Consider the following 22,771-nt stretch of genomic DNA (forward strand, 5'->3'; position numbering starts at 1 on the left):
AACTGATCCTCTTGCTCCTCCTGCTTATTGTCCTCTTACTTATTGTGATAGGCCTGCTAGCAGAAAATAGACAGTACATTAGTAGGAACATATGAGAAAGCATGCTGTGCTCTGGCAGATGTTGTATACGTCTTACTAGGAAGGAGAGATGGTATGTTTTTCTTTGGCTATCAATAGAATATGGAATTTTGCTTCAAAACAGGGATAGCTAAGAAAACCATGTTAGAAATTGTGTTCTGTACAGTACCCACTGTATTCTCAAAATATAACCTCATCACACTTCAGGGACCTGAGAAATTATTAAACTGAGAAATAGAAAAGTGATGGGAAAGATTTTAACACATGATGAAGCAACCAAGAGTGGCACTGCCATGGTTTTACATTGCTTGCTTTGCTCACCCCAATGGTAAGAAAGTCACTATCAGTAAGTATCTAAATCTATGTATAGCTAGCCTGTTTCTCACACTCTCCATGGGAAAATGAGAATGGATTTTTCTCTATATATCTTTAATCAGAAAGCCTGCAAATACTGCCGCAACTTGAATTAAATTGGTGTTTCAATATAAAATAGGGCAGCGACAAGACTGTGGTGGGGCTGGAGCTTGTGGGGAAGAGATCGGCAGCCCTGCACTTGGTTGAGATTTTTGGGCAAGCCAGCTTGTGCTCTGTTACATATGGTATGTTCTGAAATATATATTGCACATTCATTACTGTGTTCTTAAGCACTGCAGGATCCTTCCGGGTGAAAAATGGGGTCTCACTTCTACCTATCTGACAGGATCCCCATAAAAGCAGTATCTGAGAACTTACAAATGAAAGGTTATTAATTTGAGAACGCAGTATGAAATAATGTTTTTGACTGAAATTGCGTCTCCTTATAATTTCCTCCTCTTTTGCGTCTCCAAACATTTTCCTCCTCTTTTGCCTCCCACAAACCTGCATGTCTGACCTATTTAGTTAGACACACCAGGATCTGGGAAAGTTCGGAAACACACCACTGGACAACTTTTATAAAATCAAATGCCAATTTCAGGAGTCTTCAGTCCTTTTTTTTTTTTTTTTTTTTTTTTTTTTTTTTTTCCTCCAGAAAATCGAGCAGAACTTGAATAAAAGCCTAAAATGTTTTCCTGTAATGGTGAAATCAACAGTGTGATTATTTAGTGGATATTACTAATCCTAATAAATCAAAAATACAGAAATTGTCAATGTGATCAAAAAGTGGCAAATGAAGACAGAAAAACTCATGGATAAGAAATTCTTGTTACTTGAAGTATCTGTAATTCCTACCAATCCTCCAAATATCATGAAGGGCGAAATTGCTTTCAAATCTTAAGTTTGAGTATTTTTCAGCTGCCTCTGATTCTCTGATATCATTCTGCACATATATTTGACTATATTTTCAAGTGAAATGTTGATCCAGACAGCCAAGGTTTTGGAAAAAACACACGAAAAAACAGAAAGCTAGCTCCAAATTAAGTGCAGTGAGAACAACGGTAAAAGTCGCTATGGTGGTTTTTATTTTTTCAACAATTAATCGGTATTTTCAGCACGCCCCCTGTCGAACACGGCTACCCGGTGGAGCAGACCGGCCACGGTGCACGGGCGGACAGCGAGGTCCCGCCTCTCCTCTGGAAGGAGGGATCGTGCCCGGAGGTGAAGGAAGGCGGCGCTCGGCCTCTCTCCGAGGAAGACGCCGGAAAACCCGCGCCTTAGCACCGCCCGCAGCGCCACCTCGGGGGCAGGCCCAGCCATGCCAGCTCCCTGGCGGAAGGAGCCGCCATCTCGCACTCAGCCTTGCCGGCACGGCCATCTTGACGCGGCTCTCCTGGGCGCCGCCATCTTGCGCTTCCGTACAGCATGGAGGCAGCCGTGTAGGTGTGCGAGGCGTGGGCGCAGCCATCTTGGGGCCGCCTGCTCTGTGTCGGCCATCTTCATAAAGGGCAGCTATGGAGGGACGCGGAGCTGTCTCCCTTCGACAACATGGCGGCGCCGTCTCCCTTCGACAACATGGCGGCGCCGGCGCATGCTCAGTACGGGTGGGGCTCGGGCGGCGCTGGGAGCCGCGGGCGGGCGCGCATGGCCGCGGGCTGCTGCGCGGGACGCTGAGGCGGCGGCCGGAGGCTGGTGGCAGCCATGGGCGAGGCGGAGAAGCTTTACTACGTTTACAGCTGCGACCTGGACATCAATGTGCAGCTGAAGATGTGAGCAGGAGCCGGGGGGCGGCGGGGGGGGCGGCGAGGCCCGGTCCCGCCGAGCGGGCGGGCGTCAAACTGCGCCCTCAACTCCTTGAAAAAAACACTCTATGCTTAATGTTATTAGTCATTTTTATACGACTTTTTTCCCCTTGCAATTCCTTCGTTTTTATTTTTTTTTCCGACATGTGCATTCACGTCCAGGTATATAATATCCGCATTTTGCAGGTATATTCGTCGTGGTACACCCGAGGGCCAAGGAAACTCCATCTCCTCGGTGTAACCCTGAAACTCTGCAAACTGATGCAGGGCTTTAATGAGCACCGGCTTCATTTGGATAGCGTGCTTAAACTTAGCTCTGGTCGTGATTTGAAAGGTTTTTTTTAGAGATACCTGTCATCCAAAGCCGATTATACATTTTTGTATTTCTTAAAACTTTATATATATATATGTACTTATAATCGCTTTTTTTGTTTTCATGAATACTATTCAGAACAAGTTTATGCTGGTGTTTGTGGCTTTATTTTTAAATGCCAATAGTAAGAGTGCGTATGACCTCAAAACAAAAAAAGTAACCCTTTCTCCGCCCCCTAGAATAAAAATGTCTCTTTGCTCAGCATTTTTACAACTTGAGTTCCCCTCAGATGTTTTGTTTGTGTTGCGTGCTAGTAGCCAAAGATGGCTTGGGTAAGTGGTAAGCTGTGTATAAGTCATGAAAGTAGAACACTCTTTTCACTATGGAGATGTATGTATCTGGAGCGCTAATTTAAAACAAATAGTGTCATTACTTATTTACATTTTAAATATTTAAGCTTAGATTAAGTTTTTTTTATCTAAATTTGGATTAGCTATTTCTCACTCTGTCTCATTTATTTATTTTTCCTTTTTCTTTTTCCCTCCTCCTAGAGGGAGTCTGGAGGGAAAGCGAGAGCAGAAGAGTTATGAAGCCCTTTTGGAAGACCCAATGCTGAAGTTCTCTGGACTCTATCAAGAGACTTGCTCTGACTTGTATGTAACTTGCCAGGTGTTTGCAGAAGGGAAGCCTCTCGCTCTTCCAGTTAGAACTTCCTACAAAGCTTTTAGCACTAGGTGGAAGTAAGTGACTGCCTGTTATTTTATGTACCTCTTTGCTTCTGGAAAATAAGGTCATATAAATCTATACTCTTTTTTGGTATATTAAAAATGTTTATTCTCATCCTCTTCAAATAACTCAGTGTTATAACTATATAATAATTATTTGGGCCTAAACTAGCACGTTTTTGTGCACTGGTGGCTTTTGAGGGCTGCTGGTGAAAGTCTCTGACCTTTTAATTGTACCTGCATGTAGGTTGACTCAAAACTGTACTTAAGCATGTAAATGCTTAAAGTTTGAAGGAAAATACTTAGAAATTCGTGTTCTCTGGAGAACCTGGATAGTATTAACTAATATAAAGTAACTTACATTCTAAAGCATTGTTTAATAAAAAATTATCTCTCTGCAGCTGGAATGAATGGCTGAAACTGCCAGTGAAGTATCCAGATTTGCCTCGAAATGCACAAGTGGCTCTGACCATCTGGGATGTGTATGGACCAGGCAAAGCAGTTCCTGTGGGAGGAACAACAGTCTCACTCTTTGGGAAATATGGGTATACCTTTTTTTATATGCTACAAACTTTGAATGAGCAGTAAGACCAGATGGTTACATTAGAGTGCATTTCTTTGTTTGCTTTGTACTAGTTAACACTGCCATGATTAAAAAAAGACACGTAGGTGATATACTATCTTTATTTGTTTGCTTTTTATTTTCTGTAATCTAACTTTATACATGATACTATTTTTTTTTGCGGGGAAGTGGGAAGTTACCTCTGCTGGAAACAAGTACTGAAATCTTTTCATGTTACATGCTTTTGCAGTATGTAGGCTCCAATATTGATGTCTTAACATGTTTGTAGTTGTTTGGCCTACAAGTGGACTGTTATTGTGGTGTTTATAAATAACAAAGTGCAATTCACGAAATCACAATACTTACAATTATTAATGTATCTGAGTGACTCACATAATTTCACAAGGATAAGCTGAAATTGATCAAAAGTATTTTGGAAATGACTATACACTAAAATGCACTTGACTGAATGCAAAATGAACTGAAAGAATAGAGGGTACAGGTTAAGCATAAGTGTGAGGTTAGTGTTTTGTGTAGTTGATTGCAGTCAATGGTGGAGAGGGCCTTTTTGCCCAGGAAAACCCTGGAAAAGATCTGAATTTTATAGTGAATCTTAAGCTTTACTTGTTTAAATCCTGTTAAATATATAAGCACAGCTATACACATGAGGGGCGAGGTTGTTATCCTGCTGCTCAACTCATCCATTCAGCTGAAATGTGTCCAGTTTTATGTACTCTATTTCAGGAAAGTTATTGATAACTGGGAGATTAGGTAGGCCATATTACTGAACATCTAGAAGAGAGGATCTTTTAAGAACAACTTTTACAAAAAGATCATCAATTTCTTAGGGCAGAAAACTGGAAAGAATCATTTACCCTGTAGTCCAAAGACTCCAGGTGGCTTTTAAAATATTAGAGCATAATTGCTGGAGAAAGTTCTAATTTATAAATGAAGCTTATTTTTATTTCTAGCATGGAATGGGGGAAGGAGATTGGCAGAAAGTGACTAACAAATATTTTGAAATTTGGCTTTTTGTTTATATACGGAAATCATTGTGGCAGCATTCCACAAAGGGGTTCCATGAATTTTTAGCTTTATTGCTCCAATAATAGCCCAATGCTACTGAATTATTATTTAGTTGTTGAGTTTAAGTGCCACTTTCAGTAGTTGTCTAAAATTGTCATGGAGATAAATGATCAGTGCTCATTAGCAAAAATCCTGCAGTTTATTCCTTGAGATATCTTTTAAAAATAGATCAGTGCACATTTGCAAGGGGACCAGGGTTTTGTAGAAAGGGATGTGGTTAAGTTACCCTATGAAGTTTTGTTCACTGCTGTAGACAGTTTCAGTTCAATGGGATGTCCTGTTGGCAGGATTTCTTTTTTAATTCTGTTTTTTGAAGTTTTTTTAATGTTTTTTTTGAATTTTTTTAAAAATTTTTGTTTGTTTGTTTTTTGTAAACTTTAATCAGCAAGTCAAGAGGAGTTCTTCATGACTCGTTATAAGTAAACTGTGAAGGTCAAGCTCTTCCCTCAGCTAATGTTTGTACCATCCCATTGACTTTAGGAATTCCCCGTGTTTCTTTCACTTGCCAAATAAGTTATCCCAGACTTACTTTCTTTCAAACTTTGTGTGCCAATATAAATGAAGGCTGGATAGGGTATGATGTGCCAGGCACTTCTGCAGTTCAGTGAAATTAAGTGTGTGTGTCTGTAGGTTTGGCAGAAGAAGCGAGTTCATTTTCTTGCAGCTGCTGCTACCCTTTCATTCTTGACAGCTGTATTGCTTTCAATTTACTGAAGTGATTTCTGCATATTTTTTTTTTCCCCACAGCATGTTTCGTCAAGGAATGCACGATTTGAAAGTCTGGCCCAATGTAGAAGCAGATGGCTCAGAGCCCACCAGAACTCCTGGAAGAACCAGCAGCACAGTCTGTGAAGATCAAATGAGTCGTCTGGCAAAGGTAGAGGGGAAGCTTTGCACCTGTTATCTCATAGGTTGCTTGTACTTTTAATGAGGAAGCACCCTGAAGGAAGTCATGCTTCCCATCTTGTTTTCTGATGTGGAGATGGTCTTCCTTTGACTGATAAATATATCACGGATTTCATATGAATAAGCTAGATCATACTCATTTGTTATTAAGTAGTGCTTAAGAGGGCACATGAATACTCTAAAGGAATTTAATACATGCAGCTGCTTTTCTTTATAACTACTTAAAATCCTAATCTTTTGTAGAGAATGAAAAATAGGATCATGTCTTGATAACACTTGAAGCCAAAATGGTAGCTTGGTCAGTAAGAGGTCTTATCAATAACTCGTGAAGAAATCACAGGTAGGAGAGTCTAGTTTCCTTCAGTAGTTATCCTTCAGCATTAAGACTGTCTGGTGTGGTCTTCAGATACGTATGAAGTGTATCTGCATTAACTTGAATTCATTCATTCAGGATCATGGATTTATGTTTATGTATAAATATCATCTATTCTGCAGTTTGGTGACGTACTGTATTTTGGCCATAGGCACAATTTCTAGAATGGATTGATAAACTTAACTACTCTGAACTGTGTGACGAGTGCCCTGATTCTTCAGGTGAATTTACCTAATCTTGCTGAATGGCTCAACCCTGTTACTGTGTGCTTTCATCTTAATTTTGGCCTCCTAGTACTTTCTTGCCTTTGTGCAAATTGAAAGAAAGCACCAGGCTGTAAATACGTCCATTTTCTCATCCTGAGATTTATCATGGCAATAAACTAACTGTTATTTAAGGTCTGCTTTTTATAATGCTAGTTCACCTTGAGTTTGTAATGGGAAACTCATTATAATCTCCTGCCTTGTAGCTAGTAGGTCACTATGAAATGGAGAAGGTGAATTCAAGAGCAGCACTGGCAGCTTAGGTGAAGATGCAACCTAATAGCTCTTTTTGTTAGGCACAGAAGTAGTATAATTGCCTAATTCAGTGCTGATTTTGTTGAGAGTTCAGACTAAAAGCTTTTTTACAGCACTCTTTTAAAGAGATGAAACTGTGGAAATACTTGATTTAACTCTTTGGTTTTGCATTATGGGTGCAAGCTTATGTTAATGCTGACATCCATTTTAGCTTGCATGTGTGTTTTGGTTTTATTAGAAAGAAACAAAGTAGACTTTGGGTTGGAGTGAAGGAGGGAGACTGTCTTAGGAGGAAGACATAACGCTTTTAAGCACTTGAATTTGCCTAAAGCTGTCTGCTAGCTAATGGTGCCCCATTTCTTGGTCACAGTGAAATAAATACCGTCTAGCATTAAGGAAGCTCTGTAGAGGCTATCAAGGCTTGCTTACATTTTATCAGATGGTTACGTGAATGGGAAGGTGGATTTTTGAGCAAGGGTTTTGGGTTGTGGGCCTTCCCTGTCCAGCAAGTTTCATAGCACAAACCTGAGTGTACCAAAATTGTATTTTCCCTTGTCGTCCATTCACTCCCTTCTGCTTCCGAACTCAAGAAGTACAAATAGGTTAAGCTTTAGTCTCAGCATACATGGGTCCACTGCAGGCTGTTCTTTTGGTAGATGGGAGATAACAGCTCAAATCTCCCGACAAGATTTTTCCTCTTGTTTGTTTATTTTTTCCCCTCTTCTCTGCATCCCAAATGTGAGTTCTAGCTAATGCGAATTAAAGACTAGGAACATCACTTTCACCATCGTCTCTTCTGAAAGTTTTTTTCAGAATTTTTTTTGTAATTTTTTTCTACGTATGTATTGGACTTATGATTTGTAAAAGTGACATGATACTAATGGATGTCTGATACCAAAGGCCAAATTAGAGCCCTCTAGATAACAAATCTTGGGAGAAGAGCTTACTGACCTATTCTGCATGTGGAGGATGAATTCTTTTTCTTTGCCATGCTTCTCAGTTTTTGTTTGTGTATGGTATTTGTTATTATGGAGAATTCAGATAAAATTAATGACTAGTTGCCAAAAAAAAGAATGGAATACATGACTTATTCTAATTAATGGAAAGCTTTCTGTTTCTTGCTGAAGTACCATATGGTTGTGCTGTTATAAAATACATTAAAATTGCTTGTAAACTTGCTACTGAGGAAAACTCGGACTTTGCATCCTTATGGTTATTGCAAGTGTTAGTCCTTTTCCTTCATACTAAGGAGTTTCAATTGGGCGTGTGTAGAATATTTTAATACACTCAAATATTAATGACAGTGGGATTTATATTGCACAATGGTTTACTCTCATAAATGGTGGAACAGATTATACTGCTTAAACAAGAGGTACTCTTAAGTTCTTTTTTGATCCCTTCATTTCCTTGATCCCTTCTGCTTGTTGAATGAAATTGTCTAATAAGTGATGAGCTATTATGATATTTCTTCAGGAAAAGAAGCGTTCAGCTTCTCCTACTAAATAAGCTTCTCTTTAGACACCAAGCTTTTTGTTTAAACTTTAAATACTGATCTAACAGAACAGTTCTTTGTGTGTATGCAAGCACAACTGAAACTTTGTATGCAAGCACAACTAGTCGATGTATTATGACCTTTTGTCCTTCCTATAACCAGGTTTGAGGCTACAAATTTTCCTTTAAAACACACACAATTTTCATTTGTCTGGTGCAGTGAAAAAAGTTAATTAACAATCTGTGACAAACAAAATTTAAATATTTATGTATTTCTTGCCCAGGCTGTGATAGGCTTGATCCTAAATCTTTGTACGAATGGTACTGAGTATGATATGTGCATGTGGTCCTCTGAATTTTTATGTATTAGTTTCACGTAGTAGAGGGTGGAACTGCCTTTCTCATTAGCTCCCTACGACACAGGTGGTGTGGATTACACCATAGGCATGAAACAAGGTTTTGCTTTGGGAATGTTTCTGGTCCTTAAGCCTTAGAATATAGTGTGAAGTAATGCAGGAGGTAAAGGGCAAAGTACATACTGTACTAACACTGCTGTGTTATATATTTTATATACTGTTACACATTATGATGCATTTTTCTTCCTTTTTGTATTGTTTAACTCTGAAGCTAAATTGAAGATTACCTTTTCATATGGGATTTTCTGTTCCATAATTCTATTTAGCAGGTAAATACTATAGAAAATTATTTGCTTGAGCTTTGCTAGAAAAGAACTATATACCAAATGGGATTAGGTAATTCTTCCAAGCAGCAATGGTCTTGGAAAGTTTAATCTTATTATTTCCATAAAGTGTTAGTGAGGTCAGGTGCTTAAAGAAAAGGTTAGTCAGATTGGCCAACAATCTTGGAATTGTTATGAGGGGATGTTTCTGTGGTTCATGGAAAGAGCTCAGAGCAAAGGGCCTCTGATGTTTTGACCAGTTTACTACTTAGTGAGTCTTGAAATGGCCAGTTTCTTAGATAGCTGGAAATAATATATTAATATCTTTGTTTTTAAAGGCAGGATTTTCTCAGCTGGATAGCTCTGACTCCTTCTGAAATTGTAGCTGCTTGTGTCTGTTCTTCTCTTTGACTGGTAGAACAAATAACTAAGGACAAAGTCTGAAAATTTGCCTCGAGTATTAAGACTTATTTGCAGAATTTAAACTATACTAACAACATAGAATCAGAAAAGCTGAATTATGCAACAAAGCTATGAAGTAAACGAATATTGGTATGAGAGCTGAATGCCATGCTTGCTTTTGTAACTACTGTCATTTAAAATTTAATTCAGGTCTTAAGGGGTTATACTATATTCCAACTCTAATATTCCTGGAAACATAATTTAAATAAATTTGGGTTCTTATTTGGTACTTGGAGTTTAGAAACTTGCTTCTGAAATGCTATTAGACTGAATGCTATTGTTCACTTTTAAGGTTTCTAGGTGAAAGATTTGTTAATTTTCAGAATCTATCTTGTAGCTCTTCCCATCTCATTGCTGCTGTTCTTGAGCTGTGCATCATTGTGCATTGGCACTGCAGACTTCCTTTATGTTCCTCAATAGCCTTTTTTTATCTCATGGTGGTAGTTCTTGATCTAATAGACAATGAAACTGTTTCTCCTCAGGAAAACAGTAGGTGGTTGGTCGATCTGGGTGTCTGGGTTGATCTGAGTGGAGATTGTAAAATAGCAGGTTTACACCTATGGAAAAATAACTTTGTCAGTATAGACTGGGATGTGACAGGCTGGAAAGCAGCTTTGTGGAGAATCTGAGGATCATGGTTTATGTCCCTTTGTATTTTTTGAAATACCCTTTTTTATTTTTGATTTTGTAATGATTTTTTTGATTTTAAGTTACTGTATTTCTGTTTTCTGTATGCAACTTTGCTTAAAAAAAAAAGCATCTTATTTTAATATGTTACACACAAAAAAGAGAAGTACTTGGAATATGTAAGTTTTATTCTTTGCCCTGATTGATGTTTTAGATATTAGAAGTATATCTATGTCATGGCTTTACTGTTCATCCGGATATGCATTTTATATTTGAAAGCAGTTATTTTTAAATCACTTTTTTCCTATACTTTATATTTTAATGGTTTTTAGAAATTATGACTTTATTTTTTCTCATAATTGCAGCAAAATAAATATCACTCTATATATTTCCATGGCAGCTCACCAAATCTCATCGACAAGGTCACATGGTGAAAGTGGACTGGCTGGACAGACTAACTTTTAGAGAAATAGAAATGATCAATGAGGTAGGTCATCACATGTCAGATTTGTAATGAGTTTTTGGATCTTCCTAGTGTGGAAACCTTGACTTGTTTAGAGGACTGTAACTCAAAGCACTTGCCCTATTTCTACTTCAACCACTAGTGTATACATTAAAAGGGCATATAATTCTTTTAAGTTTCCAAAGTTGACTGGACTTGGGCAAAAAGGAGACTAGGCAGCTGTCTTGGAGTTGTCAGCTTTGGTTTCCAGTGAACTTGACTGGAGAAGAGAGAATTAATTATTGAGCTGGGATAGTGTGGAGCAGATGCTGCTATGTTTGATTTACAGAAAGGTAAGATTTTGGTTGTGATGAGAAGCTCTCAAATCATACAGATTATGCCATGGATTTAGATGTATTGACTGAGGTTGAACTTGTTTTCAGTTCATGACTTTTTGGGTACTGAGGTGAAAATGCTTGCAAATTTTTATTTAAATATATATATGCGTGTATATGTATATATAAATATTTATAAAAATCCTAGGATTTCATTCTTGATTGAAGTTACCCTCTTCAAGTAGAAACATCCGCAAACCAATTGGTTTTGCCCCAAACCAGCTATGTGTATAAAATCCAATGTTTCTGATTCTTAGGACTGCATTTTAAATAAGCAACACCTTTGCCAGTTTTGGAAAGTCTGATTCATCATTGATGCCTGAAATCAATTAGGACGGCTTAGTTTTAAAGGACATGTTATTTTTTGGTAAATACATATTACTGATGGTAAATATGTGTAATTCCTTTCTTTTACACTTTTAAATATTCTTTCTATTTGAACAGTTAAAAATGCATATATTGAGCAATTTTTTTTTCTATAAGTCATTGAGCTCAAAATCTAATGCCTCAGTTTGTTACGATTGTCTTTTTCACAGTTTTATCTAAAACTAGCTTTTGTGGTTTCTGAATTTATTTTTATCATGATCTTGTGGTTTTTTGGCTCCTAAATATTCTCCAGTGGCCATAATTGTGTAATGATTAAAAACGGAGAAGAAAAGAAATCGTTGTCAACTTGTAGGTCTTCTTTACACTCTTTTTCCTCAAACCTTCAGGTTCATGAACTGAAAGACCCTGATGAAGGCAGTAAGCTTTAACTATTGTGTAGAAGTATGAATTTTCTTGGGAGTGTCAGGAAAATGATGATACAAATTTCTGTAGAATTTTCAGATGATTATCTGAATAATGGCTGTAAGAACTGGTTGGTTATTGGTACTGGTTATACCACAAAGGAAATAGGATAATTACTGCATAGAGAATTCTGACAATTGATGCTATTTAATATGATACATCTGTGATGTGTTTGTTTTTTTTTTATTTTTTTCAGAAGGAGAAACGAAGTTCTAATTTTATGTACCTGATGATTGAATTTCGCTGTGTCAAGTGTGATGACAAGGAATATGGTATAGTTTACTATGAAAAGGTATGTGCCTTGATGATTTTAGGTTCTTTTTAAAAAAGCAGCATCAACAACTACAAGTGACAGGTTTTTCCCCCGAGGTGAAATACTCTGCTGCAGGGTAGCAGACAGCTGTCAGTGGCATCTGTGCGTGTACGTACAAATCAAGTGGTAGAGATGCAAAGAGATTACAGAAGTCAATCATTCATGTAATACGTTTCAAGATTTCAGAGCTTAATGAGTGAGTGATTAAAAAATATTTTATATTTCTAGTTTCTTAGTTGTCCAGCATTACTTTCAAAGTAGCTTTATTTGAAATTTTCTTGTATCAAGAAGAAATGTATCTGTGATTATGTGGCATTAAAGTAACTTAGACTAAGACTTTGCAGGGGACCTGTACTGGCGAGTGTTTCTTCTAATGGGAGCAAATATAAGAGTTTATGCTTTCATGCTGGAAATATTTAAAAATCAGTAAAAAGAGGATGAATTGAATTGGGTAGAAATTGGTTGCTGTTTTAATATCATCGTGTATTAAATGTGCATGCAAGTAAAGGTGAGAATCTGGGTGTGGGGGTGCTTTTTTGGTTGTATCTTTTGGTTCTGTTTGTTTTTCTCCTGTGTGTCTAAGAGGCCATTTTCAGTTTGTATGCATACAGAGCTATAGTTTCCAAACATCACCTTCCTCTGTAGCTTTGTCACTATGTTGTTCCGTGCTACCGAGAAAACTGTAGGCTTGAAAAAGCCAACGTTGAAAATGAAAAAGAGCCTACAGGATTTTTAGATCAGGCAGTGCATTTGCAGTGAAACATTTAAGGGATAGCATCAGACTGTCATGTAGTATCAGCAGAATGGTTAAATTATTTAGCAGTTGAAAAATCCTTGAAGTTTAGTGAAGTGAACTGTTCCTACAAGAAGAATCTTACAGGATCTCTTTAGCCCTTTCATGCCCTGAAGGAACAGAATGTGAGTATGATTTTATATATATATATAAATACACACACGCCTGCTGAGTGTCTTGAGTTCAATTTAATGGAAAGAAGGATTCATAACTAGCTTAACAGATACCGAGGTGACTTTGGAAGATATAATCAGTATTTTAATGGATCTGAGCCTTAAAGTTGGATCCACTGAAACAGAAAAAGCAGTATGTCTGTAACAGTTACTTGAAAACAAGCAAACAACCCCCCCGCTACACACATTAGTAGAAATTACCTGTTAGAATTTTTAGTGTATTCAGATCAAACAGAGTTGGGAAGATTGTTGAGTAATGTGGCTATATGGGCTAGAGAAAGAAGGTAATGATGATAGGCTGGGGTCTTGTTGAGATCAAAGGGATTTCAAAAAAGAAATGTGATTCAATACAGAAGAAATTAATATAATGGAAAATAGATTAAAACTATTCTTATGTGTATGATAGCATTGCAGGTTGATTAGAAAACAACCCTGTAATCACATTTAAGAATTAAGAAGATGGTGAAGAATCTAGTATTAAACTGCAGGCAGAAAAATTTCACCAAAAGGTATCCAAGAATGGTAGATCGGGAGATGAGTAACTACCTCAACTTATATGTGTTGTTGCAAACAAGTATGTGACTGTTAGAGAAGGAGCTGTGGAAACTAGTCCTGTGAACTAGTGTGCTTTCGAATATCTGCAACTTTTAGTAGTCTAAATACGTAAGACTAGGCTGCTTTTACTTATGAGCAAGTGTAAAGTTTTATACACTGAGATGCCTTGGATTCCAGGGAAGGATATTTTCTGAAGATTAGGTGCAGTGGTCCTGTAAGAGATGCCTTTTAGCAACGTGTTGCTGAAGTTTTTCCTGTTAGGAATCTAGAAGCTAAATTTAAGAGATCTCCCGTGTTCATCCTGTCAGTGTTGATATTAAGGCATAATTTAATCATCCTTTGCTCTAAGCAGAGGCAACTGAGTATATTTTTGTATTAAGTATTCCAGGCTCTAGTTTATTCCAGGCTCTAGTTACATTCTGGAGCTTTGAAGCTCTCCTGTCTGTCCCATAGGAATGGACTGCTGCTGGATAAGTGGGTTAACCCAAGGATGGGTGTGTTTTCCAGGCATTTATTGTAGGGAAAGCTTAGTTACTAAGTTGTGTCCATCTGTCTGTTTCCCAAAATGTCACAGAAGAGCTTCAACTCTGATGTTTTAAATGAACAGAGCTTGGTAAAATCTTTTAAGAATTTTAACATTGGGAAAGGTGAAACTCTGTTCCTTAGGCAGGTGTCTGGGCTAAAAGCCTCTTTAGTTTTCTGCACCTCTTCAGTGTTTTCTTTGGTGGATTGTACTTGAACAGGGAACTTCTCCAAACCTTTTCAATATGTCTTACCGTGGAATAACTTGTTTCACAGACTTTCTGTAGGCTTATCCTGGAACCAGCTTATTATATTGATTTTCGCGAGGAATTTACTCTTGCATCCTTCATTTGGATTTATAATGCAGTAAAATTCTGTGATAGTAAGATCACTTTTTTTCTTGTGGAAATCTGGGAAATGTTTTATTTTTTTATTTTTCCCCCCAGGGAATGAATTGAAATATAATCCAAGTATTGGAACATTTTACTAATCATGTACTAGCTTTAAATGAGAATGTGCATTATTTCTCACAGATACAAACCATTGAACATGGCTAGTAGGTAGCCTGAGTGCTCTTGACTGTCCTCATATTTTAACGTGGTTTCCCTGAAAACAGTTTCTTTCCCTTGGCCCCAGAAACCTACTAATGAAGATGAATTGCTCCTGGTAAAAACATGATTTTTCTTTCCAGTTATCAGTATGATTTTTCCAGATAAAGAAGGTGAGGAAAGATGATTCAGACTTCAAATACATGTATTTCTTGACAGCTGTTACTGAAGCTCATTAAAAGTCCATGGAACAAAAAACTGTATAGTGCTCTTCTGTGGAAATAAAATAATTGAATGTGTAATAGCACCCACTAAAACCATAAATTACTGCAGCTTGAGGGATTCGTTGATATATAAAGTAGCTTTTCAGCAAGTTCTTGACCCTTTTCTGGCAGCAGTAGAAAACATAAATTAGCACCTGTCTTCTCAGTTTTGTCATATTTCCAATTACAGCAAACACATCCAGCATCCCCAATCCGGTACAGTGAATCTAATGAAACTGCATCCTCTTGTCACCTGTCTGTGACCGATAGTTGAAGTGAAGATTACTTGTCACAGCTCTGCTGATAAATTTTGTTTTCAAGTGTTTACAAAGAACTAGCCTGTTAAGCAGTAGCCGATCAAATTGGAAAATCTTGGACTCAGTTCTCAATTTCAATAATGTAAAGGCAGTGAGTCTTTCCATGTTCTCTTAATTTTAATAGAGCACTTATGATTTAAAGGATAGCAGCTGGCATGCAGCAAGAGCATCACTTGTGATATCTGTTTAGGCAAAAAAATTGTTTAATCTTCCAAGTACAAGTATCATTTTTCACTTTTCATATTTTGTGAGTTTCAGATGAAAACTAGTATTGTTTGAATAAAGTCTTTGCACTGCTGCCATCAACTTATAATGTCAGTAGTGTCAGGAGGATTGGGAGTCCATTAAGGTTTTGAATACGAGAAATTGGATCCCTTTGGGTTTTTTGACTAAAAATGAGAAGAGTGGTCTTGAGGAAAATACATCAGAAATTTGATCCAGAAACTTTTTCAAATCTTGTTCACTATAACATGGCTGATGTTTAAATAATTCACACAGACTGAATTTAATGTAGTGCGGTCCCTCAAAAGTTCAGTGATAGACCAGTTAATTCTGTTTATACACTCTTGACATTGTTTTTGTTTCCCTCTGGCCATACAGCAGGCCATCTCTGGCTATGTCTATTTTATCAAAAAACACAGCCTGGAGGAGCAGATTTGCAGGGTGAGGAGGCTGTTGCTGAAGGCCTCGTATCTGTGCCTGTGCCGTGCTTGTGTGTACTTCAGACCACCTCTAATCAGGTCCCATGGGCTGAGTAACTACTAGCACTTGGAGCACATTACAAGTTCTTCAAGACTTCTGCGTGCTTAGTTTTAAAACATACCAAATCCAGGGACTGATTAAATACTCCTTCAGGCACTGGCCTGATTTAGTAAGTTGGCATGTCCAGGGTCACAGTGAAACACATGAAGTTCTCCAAGTAGGACAGAATTGGTTGCATGTGTATCTATCTATTCAGAAGGTAACACAAGTGACTCCTTACTGGCAAACTGATGATGTGCTGTCTTTCTGACACTACAAAACAACATATTCTGAAAATACTGTTAATTTCCACACAGTTCGGCCTAAGATGTTTTTGGCCCAGCTGGTTTTTGTGGCACACCCTGGCTGACGCTTAAGGCTTTGCTCTAAAATACAATTTTCCCAGTATCTCAGCTGAATAACTAAGGTTTTTCAGTTTGAGGCTTCAGTATAATTTAATTGCATTTGAGAAGAGGGGTTTAAAGAACACTCATCACAGTACTGCTTGTGAAAAGTTTTAAAAAAATGACACGTCAACAGTTTAGAATTCCTTCCTTTAACACTAATCTTGGAGGGGGGAAAAAGAAGTCCCCAGTCTTAGATTTCCAGTGTTTGTATACAAAATCTTGTAAAACTATGTCCCTTGTTTAGTGTAAGTAACCAAAGCTTAAGCAATTGCACTTTGTCATCCTAATTCTAGTAAGTTCTGAATTAGCAATCATGCTTGCATGCACAGTAGCTTTGTGTGGTAGCTACCCTGTTTTTACAGACTTAAAAGCTTTGTCAGACTATTTCAGCTGCCAGTTTTATCCGAATGTTTTTGCTACAGGAAGGATGCTGTAGAATGGACATCATTATTTATCAGGGAATCCACATGGGATATGCATTTCTTAAAGGCTCCAGCAGGAATTTGAGCATTTCTTAGTTACTAGTGAATCCACTGCTTTTGTGCAGAACTTTTATATCTCTGCCCTGAGTGGAACCTTGTCAGCTTTTGTATTTGGGCCTTGCTTTATAAAGTAGCCCTACTATAGCTTGACTGAGAGAATAATCTATTTGTAGGTAGAAGACTAGTAGAAATCAGTCTGTCATCTCTTGCCATTAAATGGGTTTATTCTGGGGGAAGGGGTATAAAGCAAAGCTACCATGACACACATGATTGGAAAAGCCAAGGGTGGGGGGGGGGAGGAAAAGAAGGGAGGCAGCAAATCTAGCAGATTATAGCGATTTAGGTCAAAATTTCTGCTTTGGACAGAAAATTTGATATTTAAAAATATATTTCTGTGGAATAAATGTTCAATAGAACTGCTTTACGTTGTTGTAATTATGTGTTTGAAAGATACTCTATCAGTGTATTTCTCATTGAGCATCTCCTGGCCTGGTAACTTCTACATTTTACAAGAATTTATCAGTTAAAGCTGCGTCTCTGTACCAGTTCTGCCAGTTCTTTTTCCTCTCCATACACATTCCTGTTTTACATACACATTCCACATTTCCAGGAAACTGTGCAAAGAGCTGACACACTGAATATTAAAGATCTCATCTAAGCCTGTCCAAATCAGTAGGAAGACTCAGTGTTGACAGTAGCCTTTTGATTAAATCCTTAGGGCAGATTTTTCAAAGGTAAAAACGTAGATTAGGTGCTTCAGAAAATAATTCCTGCAGACACCTGATTTGTATCTTCAGTGCCTACTTGCCTTTCAACTGTGCATTGGGCCCATCATCAATCTACTGACTTTGCTGGCATGAGATCTTTTTATTAGGATGTACTCTGGAAATGATACCAAAATAAATGACAACAAAACTAAAACGTCCATAAAACATATTATGCCATGTTTCTTCTATTTTGCCTTTTTATACTGCCTTTTAAATGAACCATCCTGTACGTCATGTCGAGTAATGCTTGGTTACACTTCTGGAGTAAGATAGAAACTGCAAATGTGAGTGGAAAAGGTGGTAATGGTGTTGCTGCTTTTGTCTTCTGGTGGTGTGTGTTGTGGACTTGGGGGCTTGTTTTGTTTTATTTCTATCCCCCTTCTGCCTCATTCAGACCAGAAACCTGTAGCTTCTTCCAGTTACTCAGCAGCAGGGCAGGGCTACCTGTAGAAAACCTGTTAGGTTTCTGTGTTAGTGCTGCAGATCTGGACAGCTTGAGTTCCCAGAAGCAACTGGGATGCATCCTGTGTTGAACCTGCAATCGATAGACACATGCTCATGGGCAGATGCATTTGGAAGAACCTTTATGTTTCACTTTTGCTGTGATTTCTATTTCTTGAAAATTATCTTAATTCACTGAGAACTGGACCCTGTTTTGATTTTGTGCTTTCAGAACAATATGTAATGCTAAGGGTAAAATTCCTCACTTGCTTCTTTCTTTTCTAGCATACTAGTGAATTGTGAAGTGGCATCTCCTTGGATGACCTTTCATCTGCATTGCTACCTGTCTGTTGTCTGACAAAAACTGATATGGGAAAAAAAAAAATCCATTTCTTATATTTTTTTTTTCCCTTTTTACACCTGTGAAGAGAAAACAATGTGTAGTTACTTTTTTTTTTTTTTTTTTTTGCATAGTATAGTGCACAATACGTAGATTTTTCCACTAAAATGCAAGACGTTTAATGTGCCTCTAACTTGTTGTTACGCAGGATGGTGATGAGTCATCTCCAATTTTAACAAGTTCTGAAATTGTTAAGATTCCAGACCCTCAGATGTCTATGGTAAGTGATGATACATGTAATGCAGTCCATATTGTTGTACTTCTGCAAATTCTGCATAAATGAGAGGTGAACGCTTGTCAGTATTATTCTCCTGAACAGTCTAAAAGGCCAATGGAAATATTTATCTCACCATTTGAAAGTATCAGTGGGTTCAACTTTTCCTGCTAGATTAATATGTAATAATTGACTTAACACTTTTTCTGTCTTCTTTCCTTACCCAGTATTTTTCTGTCTTCTTCTTTCCTTACCCAATATGCTTATTTCTGAGGTGTAGGAAAGCAGAGAAGGATATTTAGCAAGAGAGGTCAGGGGGTGGGAATGTAAGGTAGGAGGGAGCTGAAGAAGAGAAAGGAACATTAGAAGCTGCAGTAACTCTTCATCACCTAATTTGTTAAAATATTTTCTCCCTACACTCTCTTGTGTGTTGTCTTTTGTGTAGACAGTGCCTAAGTACAGTTCTAGAAAAGATTTCCATTATTGTGGATGCCAATTCAGTGGGACTGGTATTGGCAGCTTTGGGAACCTTAATGTAAGTGGGCTTTCCTGGCAACACTGTTTTGAGCACTGTGTAATCTAACACTGCAAGAGCAAGTCTGACAATGCTGAAAACTGCCTTGGCTGCTGAAATCTTGTTGACACTGTGGCTCCTATTGTTGCTCCTACTGTTGCTAACATGGTATTAACAGTGGGAATTTTTTTGAAAAGGTTTTTCTTGCATACAAAGCTTTGGACTGCAAACATCATGCTAAACATGTTTGCAAAGGGGCTAGCACGTTTGAGTGCTGTCTAAATCACAGATTTGTTGACTGAAACACTTGCATTTTGCAGCAATTAACCCAAAGGCAAGGTAGGGCTTGTAACTGTGTGAAATTTTAAATATATACATGTATTTATGTAGTTTTATGGAGTAAGAGAACGTATTTGTGAAAGTTTCTTCAAAAAAATTAAATCCAGAAGATGCTGTAGTTCTAGGTGTAAATTTCAGCTGCCATGCATTATTCAAGGCACTGGTGAGTCTTTGCTAAACAGCTTCATTTCAGCAGTAATTTTCTCCGTAGTAGAAATACTTATAACTGCTAACTTATCCTCTGCCTTCAGGAGAACTTGGTAGAAAGCAAACATCACAAGCTTGCTCGGAGCTTAAGAAGTGGGCCTTCTGACCATGATCTCAAACCTAATGCAGCTACGCGAGATCAGCTTAATGTAAGTCACTATCTCCAATTTTATCAGAATTTTTTTTTGGTATTCCTGTGTTTTGACAATCTGAAGTAAATAAAATTCTCAGCTCCAAGAAAATCACTAATTCAGAAATGTCTTGGCATTACTAATCATCCTAGAAATGTTCATGTTTGCTTACATTTCCAGTTCATTCAACCTCAGCTGAGAAGTCCCTCTGTGACAGCTTGAGATGTGTGTGGTGCTGGAGAGGTTTTTTCTAACCATGTTTTCAGTATTGTGCTTTAACTTAATGTTCACCTGTTCACATTCTCTTTTGCACTGTTTCTTTATTAGATCATAGTGAGTTACCCACCAACAAAGCAGCTAACATATGAGGAACAGGATCTAGTTTGGAAATTCAGGTACTACCTTACCAATCAGGAGAAGGTAAGTTGGTTCTCTTCAGGAGATGTATTAATGTAAGAAATAGTGTCTTGTTTTATCTAGCTCCAGTTTTCATTATGTTCTGTTCTTGCAGAGATAGAGCTTCAATGTGTCAGAAGCCAATCAAGATTTTTTTTGTACATTTTTATTGATTCACAATTAGTGACTCTTTTCCTTGAAAATCGTAGTAACCGACTATTCTTACAGGAAGTCTTCCTACACATCCCGACTGACTGTTTAAAATACTATTGTTTCCAATTTTTCTTCAGCAGAGAATGATAAAAAGTGATAGCTTTTCTCTCTTTTAGACAAGCATTTGCATTACCAGTGTGTGCGCTAGTACACCAAAAACCCTAATTAATCACACAGCAGTCGACACTTTTTAGGTAACAGTGGTATAGCAGTAACCATTGACCTTACATTTTACTGTGTGATAATTCAGATGCCACTTTTCAAAATATATTAAAGCAATCAAATAGCAAACATTAAACTGACCAGCTGTTCCACAATCAGTGCTTGTCAACAAAGGTGAGAGAGTGTGCCGTGCTACTGTTGATGGTTAACCAGTTGAGATTTTAAGTTTTTGATTTTATTTTTGAAGCATTTAACACAAGTGGGATAAATTAGTAAGCCATGTCTAGCAAGCTATTTTCTCTCACCTTTTTTCACAGTATAAGATCATAAAGCAAATGGCAGCATTAAGTATTCTCTGTATCTTGGTGGCATCTTAGAATTGACCTCTGTGGCTTGTGATCCTCAAATGGGATTGGTAAAAGACTTAGTGTCATCTTTTGGTTTACTGATGATTCCTGTCAATCCTCCTCTTAAAACTGGAAAAATGTTGTGGTAGATGTTAATAAATTTCCATAAGTTTATGCGAGAAGTGTTCTGTACAGCATCATATTAACTTGGAAGGTACCTCAGCAGGATTTGGACATGAAGTAGGCATTTAGTAAATACTCTATAGTATGCTTATGTAAACATAGCCTGAATCTAATTTTGCCTTGACTTGAAACATCAATTTCTCAAAATGATTGTTCACTCCTGTGTTAACATAGATAACTTATCCAATTTCGGTCTTTCTAGGCCTTGACAAAATTCTTAAAATGTGTCAACTGGGACCTCCCGCAGGAGGCAAAGCAGGCGTTAGAGCTGCTGGGGAAGTGGAAGCCCATGGATGTGGAGGACTCTCTAGAGCTTCTGTCCTCCCACTTCACCAACCCCACGGTGCGGCGATACGCTGTCGCTCGGCTGCAGCAGGCTGATGACGAGGTATTCGTTATTCTGGGAGTTAATGCCTGCAACACAGTTTTTTAGAATATTACCAAGTACTTCAAAAGTTTTCTAATGCGTTAAGTGAAAATAGTAGTCAGAGCAAACTGAAAAACTTCAATATGAGACTGTTTATTAAAAGTTCTTTGCCATATGGAGTTTTCCTGATATAAAAGTGGCATTTATTGATAGCTGTTTTTTGACAAAAAGGCTCAAATAGCCATGTATTCTACCAGTGATAAACTCTAGTATACAAAAGTTTTCCAACAAATTTGGTAAATCTGAAGTAGTACATCATTATACTATTTTCTTTTAAGAATAAAGAATCATCTGTGAAAATAAGGCATTTCTAATGGCATACTGATAGATGTGATGAGCTGTGATTTGGAAATATAGGCCACTTCAAGTGAAGCTAGGTTATAATTGCCATGTATTTTATTTTCTTTTGACAATAAAAAATAAATACTCGGAAAATAGCTTTTGACAGTAAAAATAATACTTGGAAGATATCATTGTAACTTTTCAATCAGTAAGGGTGAAAATAGGGAATACAAATAACTATAATTTTAGCAAACCTTCCTCAACAGTCAAGGTAATGCGTTGATGTAAACGCACATTTTGCAAAACACTGAGGGCAAATAAATTACCAGGTGTAATAGCAGAGGGAACATATTCATTAAAAATAAGTTATAAAAATAATTTTTCAGTCTCAGATAACTGGTAATAAATCCCAATATCCTATCAAAAGAAATACGTGATGGTGCATAGACGAATGTGAATTCTTGGTATCCTTGTCCAGACTTTGTGTTGGAATTCTGTTCTCAGAAGTCACAACTGAAAAGTTTGGTTTATGGGTGCTGGAAGCAAGTAAGGCAGCGTAACTAAAGAATATTCTAAAGGAGCAGTAGCATTGCATATATCCCCCCCTTATTATTAGCATTTACAGCTTCTCAGTAATGTAGAAGTTCTTGAAATAAGAACTGAGTATCTTTTGTGAGTGAGTGTTCATCATGGACTAGTTTTTCGGTAGTATATTTCACTTGCTAGTGAGACCTTATTTCTGCTTCCTCAAAGTTGCTCTTCAGATGGAGTTTTGAAAATGTGAGAGTTCCAAGCGGTTTTGACTGACTCTTCAATTTCTTTTCTTTTTTCTTCCCTGAGGATTTGCTGATGTACCTGTTACAGCTAGTCCAGGCACTGAAGTACGAAAACTTTGATGACATAAAGAATGGGCTGGAACCGAGCAAGAAGGACAGTCAGGGCTCCATGTCTGAGAACATGAGCACGTCTGGAACCAGCAGTGCAGAAATAGAAAGGTAAAAAACTAGAATTTGAAATGAAAGAGCAGTAGTA

The 22,771-nt window shown here is 37.6% G+C and overlaps 1 protein-coding gene across 1 annotated transcript in view; it reads left to right on the forward strand.

The window, feature by feature from the left end:
* Positions 1-2,064: 2,064 nt before the first annotated feature.
* Positions 2,065-22,771, forward strand: part of PIK3C3 (phosphatidylinositol 3-kinase catalytic subunit type 3) — a 60,073-nt gene continuing 39,366 nt past the window's right edge. Inside the window, exons 1-11 of the mRNA XM_088534600.1 lie at positions 2,065-2,201; positions 3,099-3,287; positions 3,674-3,817; positions 5,668-5,797; positions 10,377-10,463; positions 11,799-11,894; positions 18,473-18,544; positions 19,643-19,747; positions 20,057-20,149; positions 21,233-21,418; positions 22,580-22,734. Coding sequence (XP_088390726.1) covers positions 2,134-2,201; positions 3,099-3,287; positions 3,674-3,817; positions 5,668-5,797; positions 10,377-10,463; positions 11,799-11,894; positions 18,473-18,544; positions 19,643-19,747; positions 20,057-20,149; positions 21,233-21,418; positions 22,580-22,734 — 1,325 coding nt within the window. The 5' untranslated portion in view covers positions 2,065-2,133. The remainder of the gene's footprint in view (positions 2,202-3,098; positions 3,288-3,673; positions 3,818-5,667; positions 5,798-10,376; positions 10,464-11,798; positions 11,895-18,472; positions 18,545-19,642; positions 19,748-20,056; positions 20,150-21,232; positions 21,419-22,579; positions 22,735-22,771) is intronic.

The sequence above is a fragment of the Tinamus guttatus genome, unplaced genomic scaffold (genome assembly GCF_059628265.1).
Source record: "Tinamus guttatus ecotype Peru unplaced genomic scaffold, ASM5962826v1 Tinamus_guttatus_pri_ptg000578l, whole genome shotgun sequence".
In the NCBI taxonomy this organism is placed as follows: Eukaryota; Metazoa; Chordata; class Aves; order Tinamiformes; family Tinamidae; genus Tinamus; species Tinamus guttatus.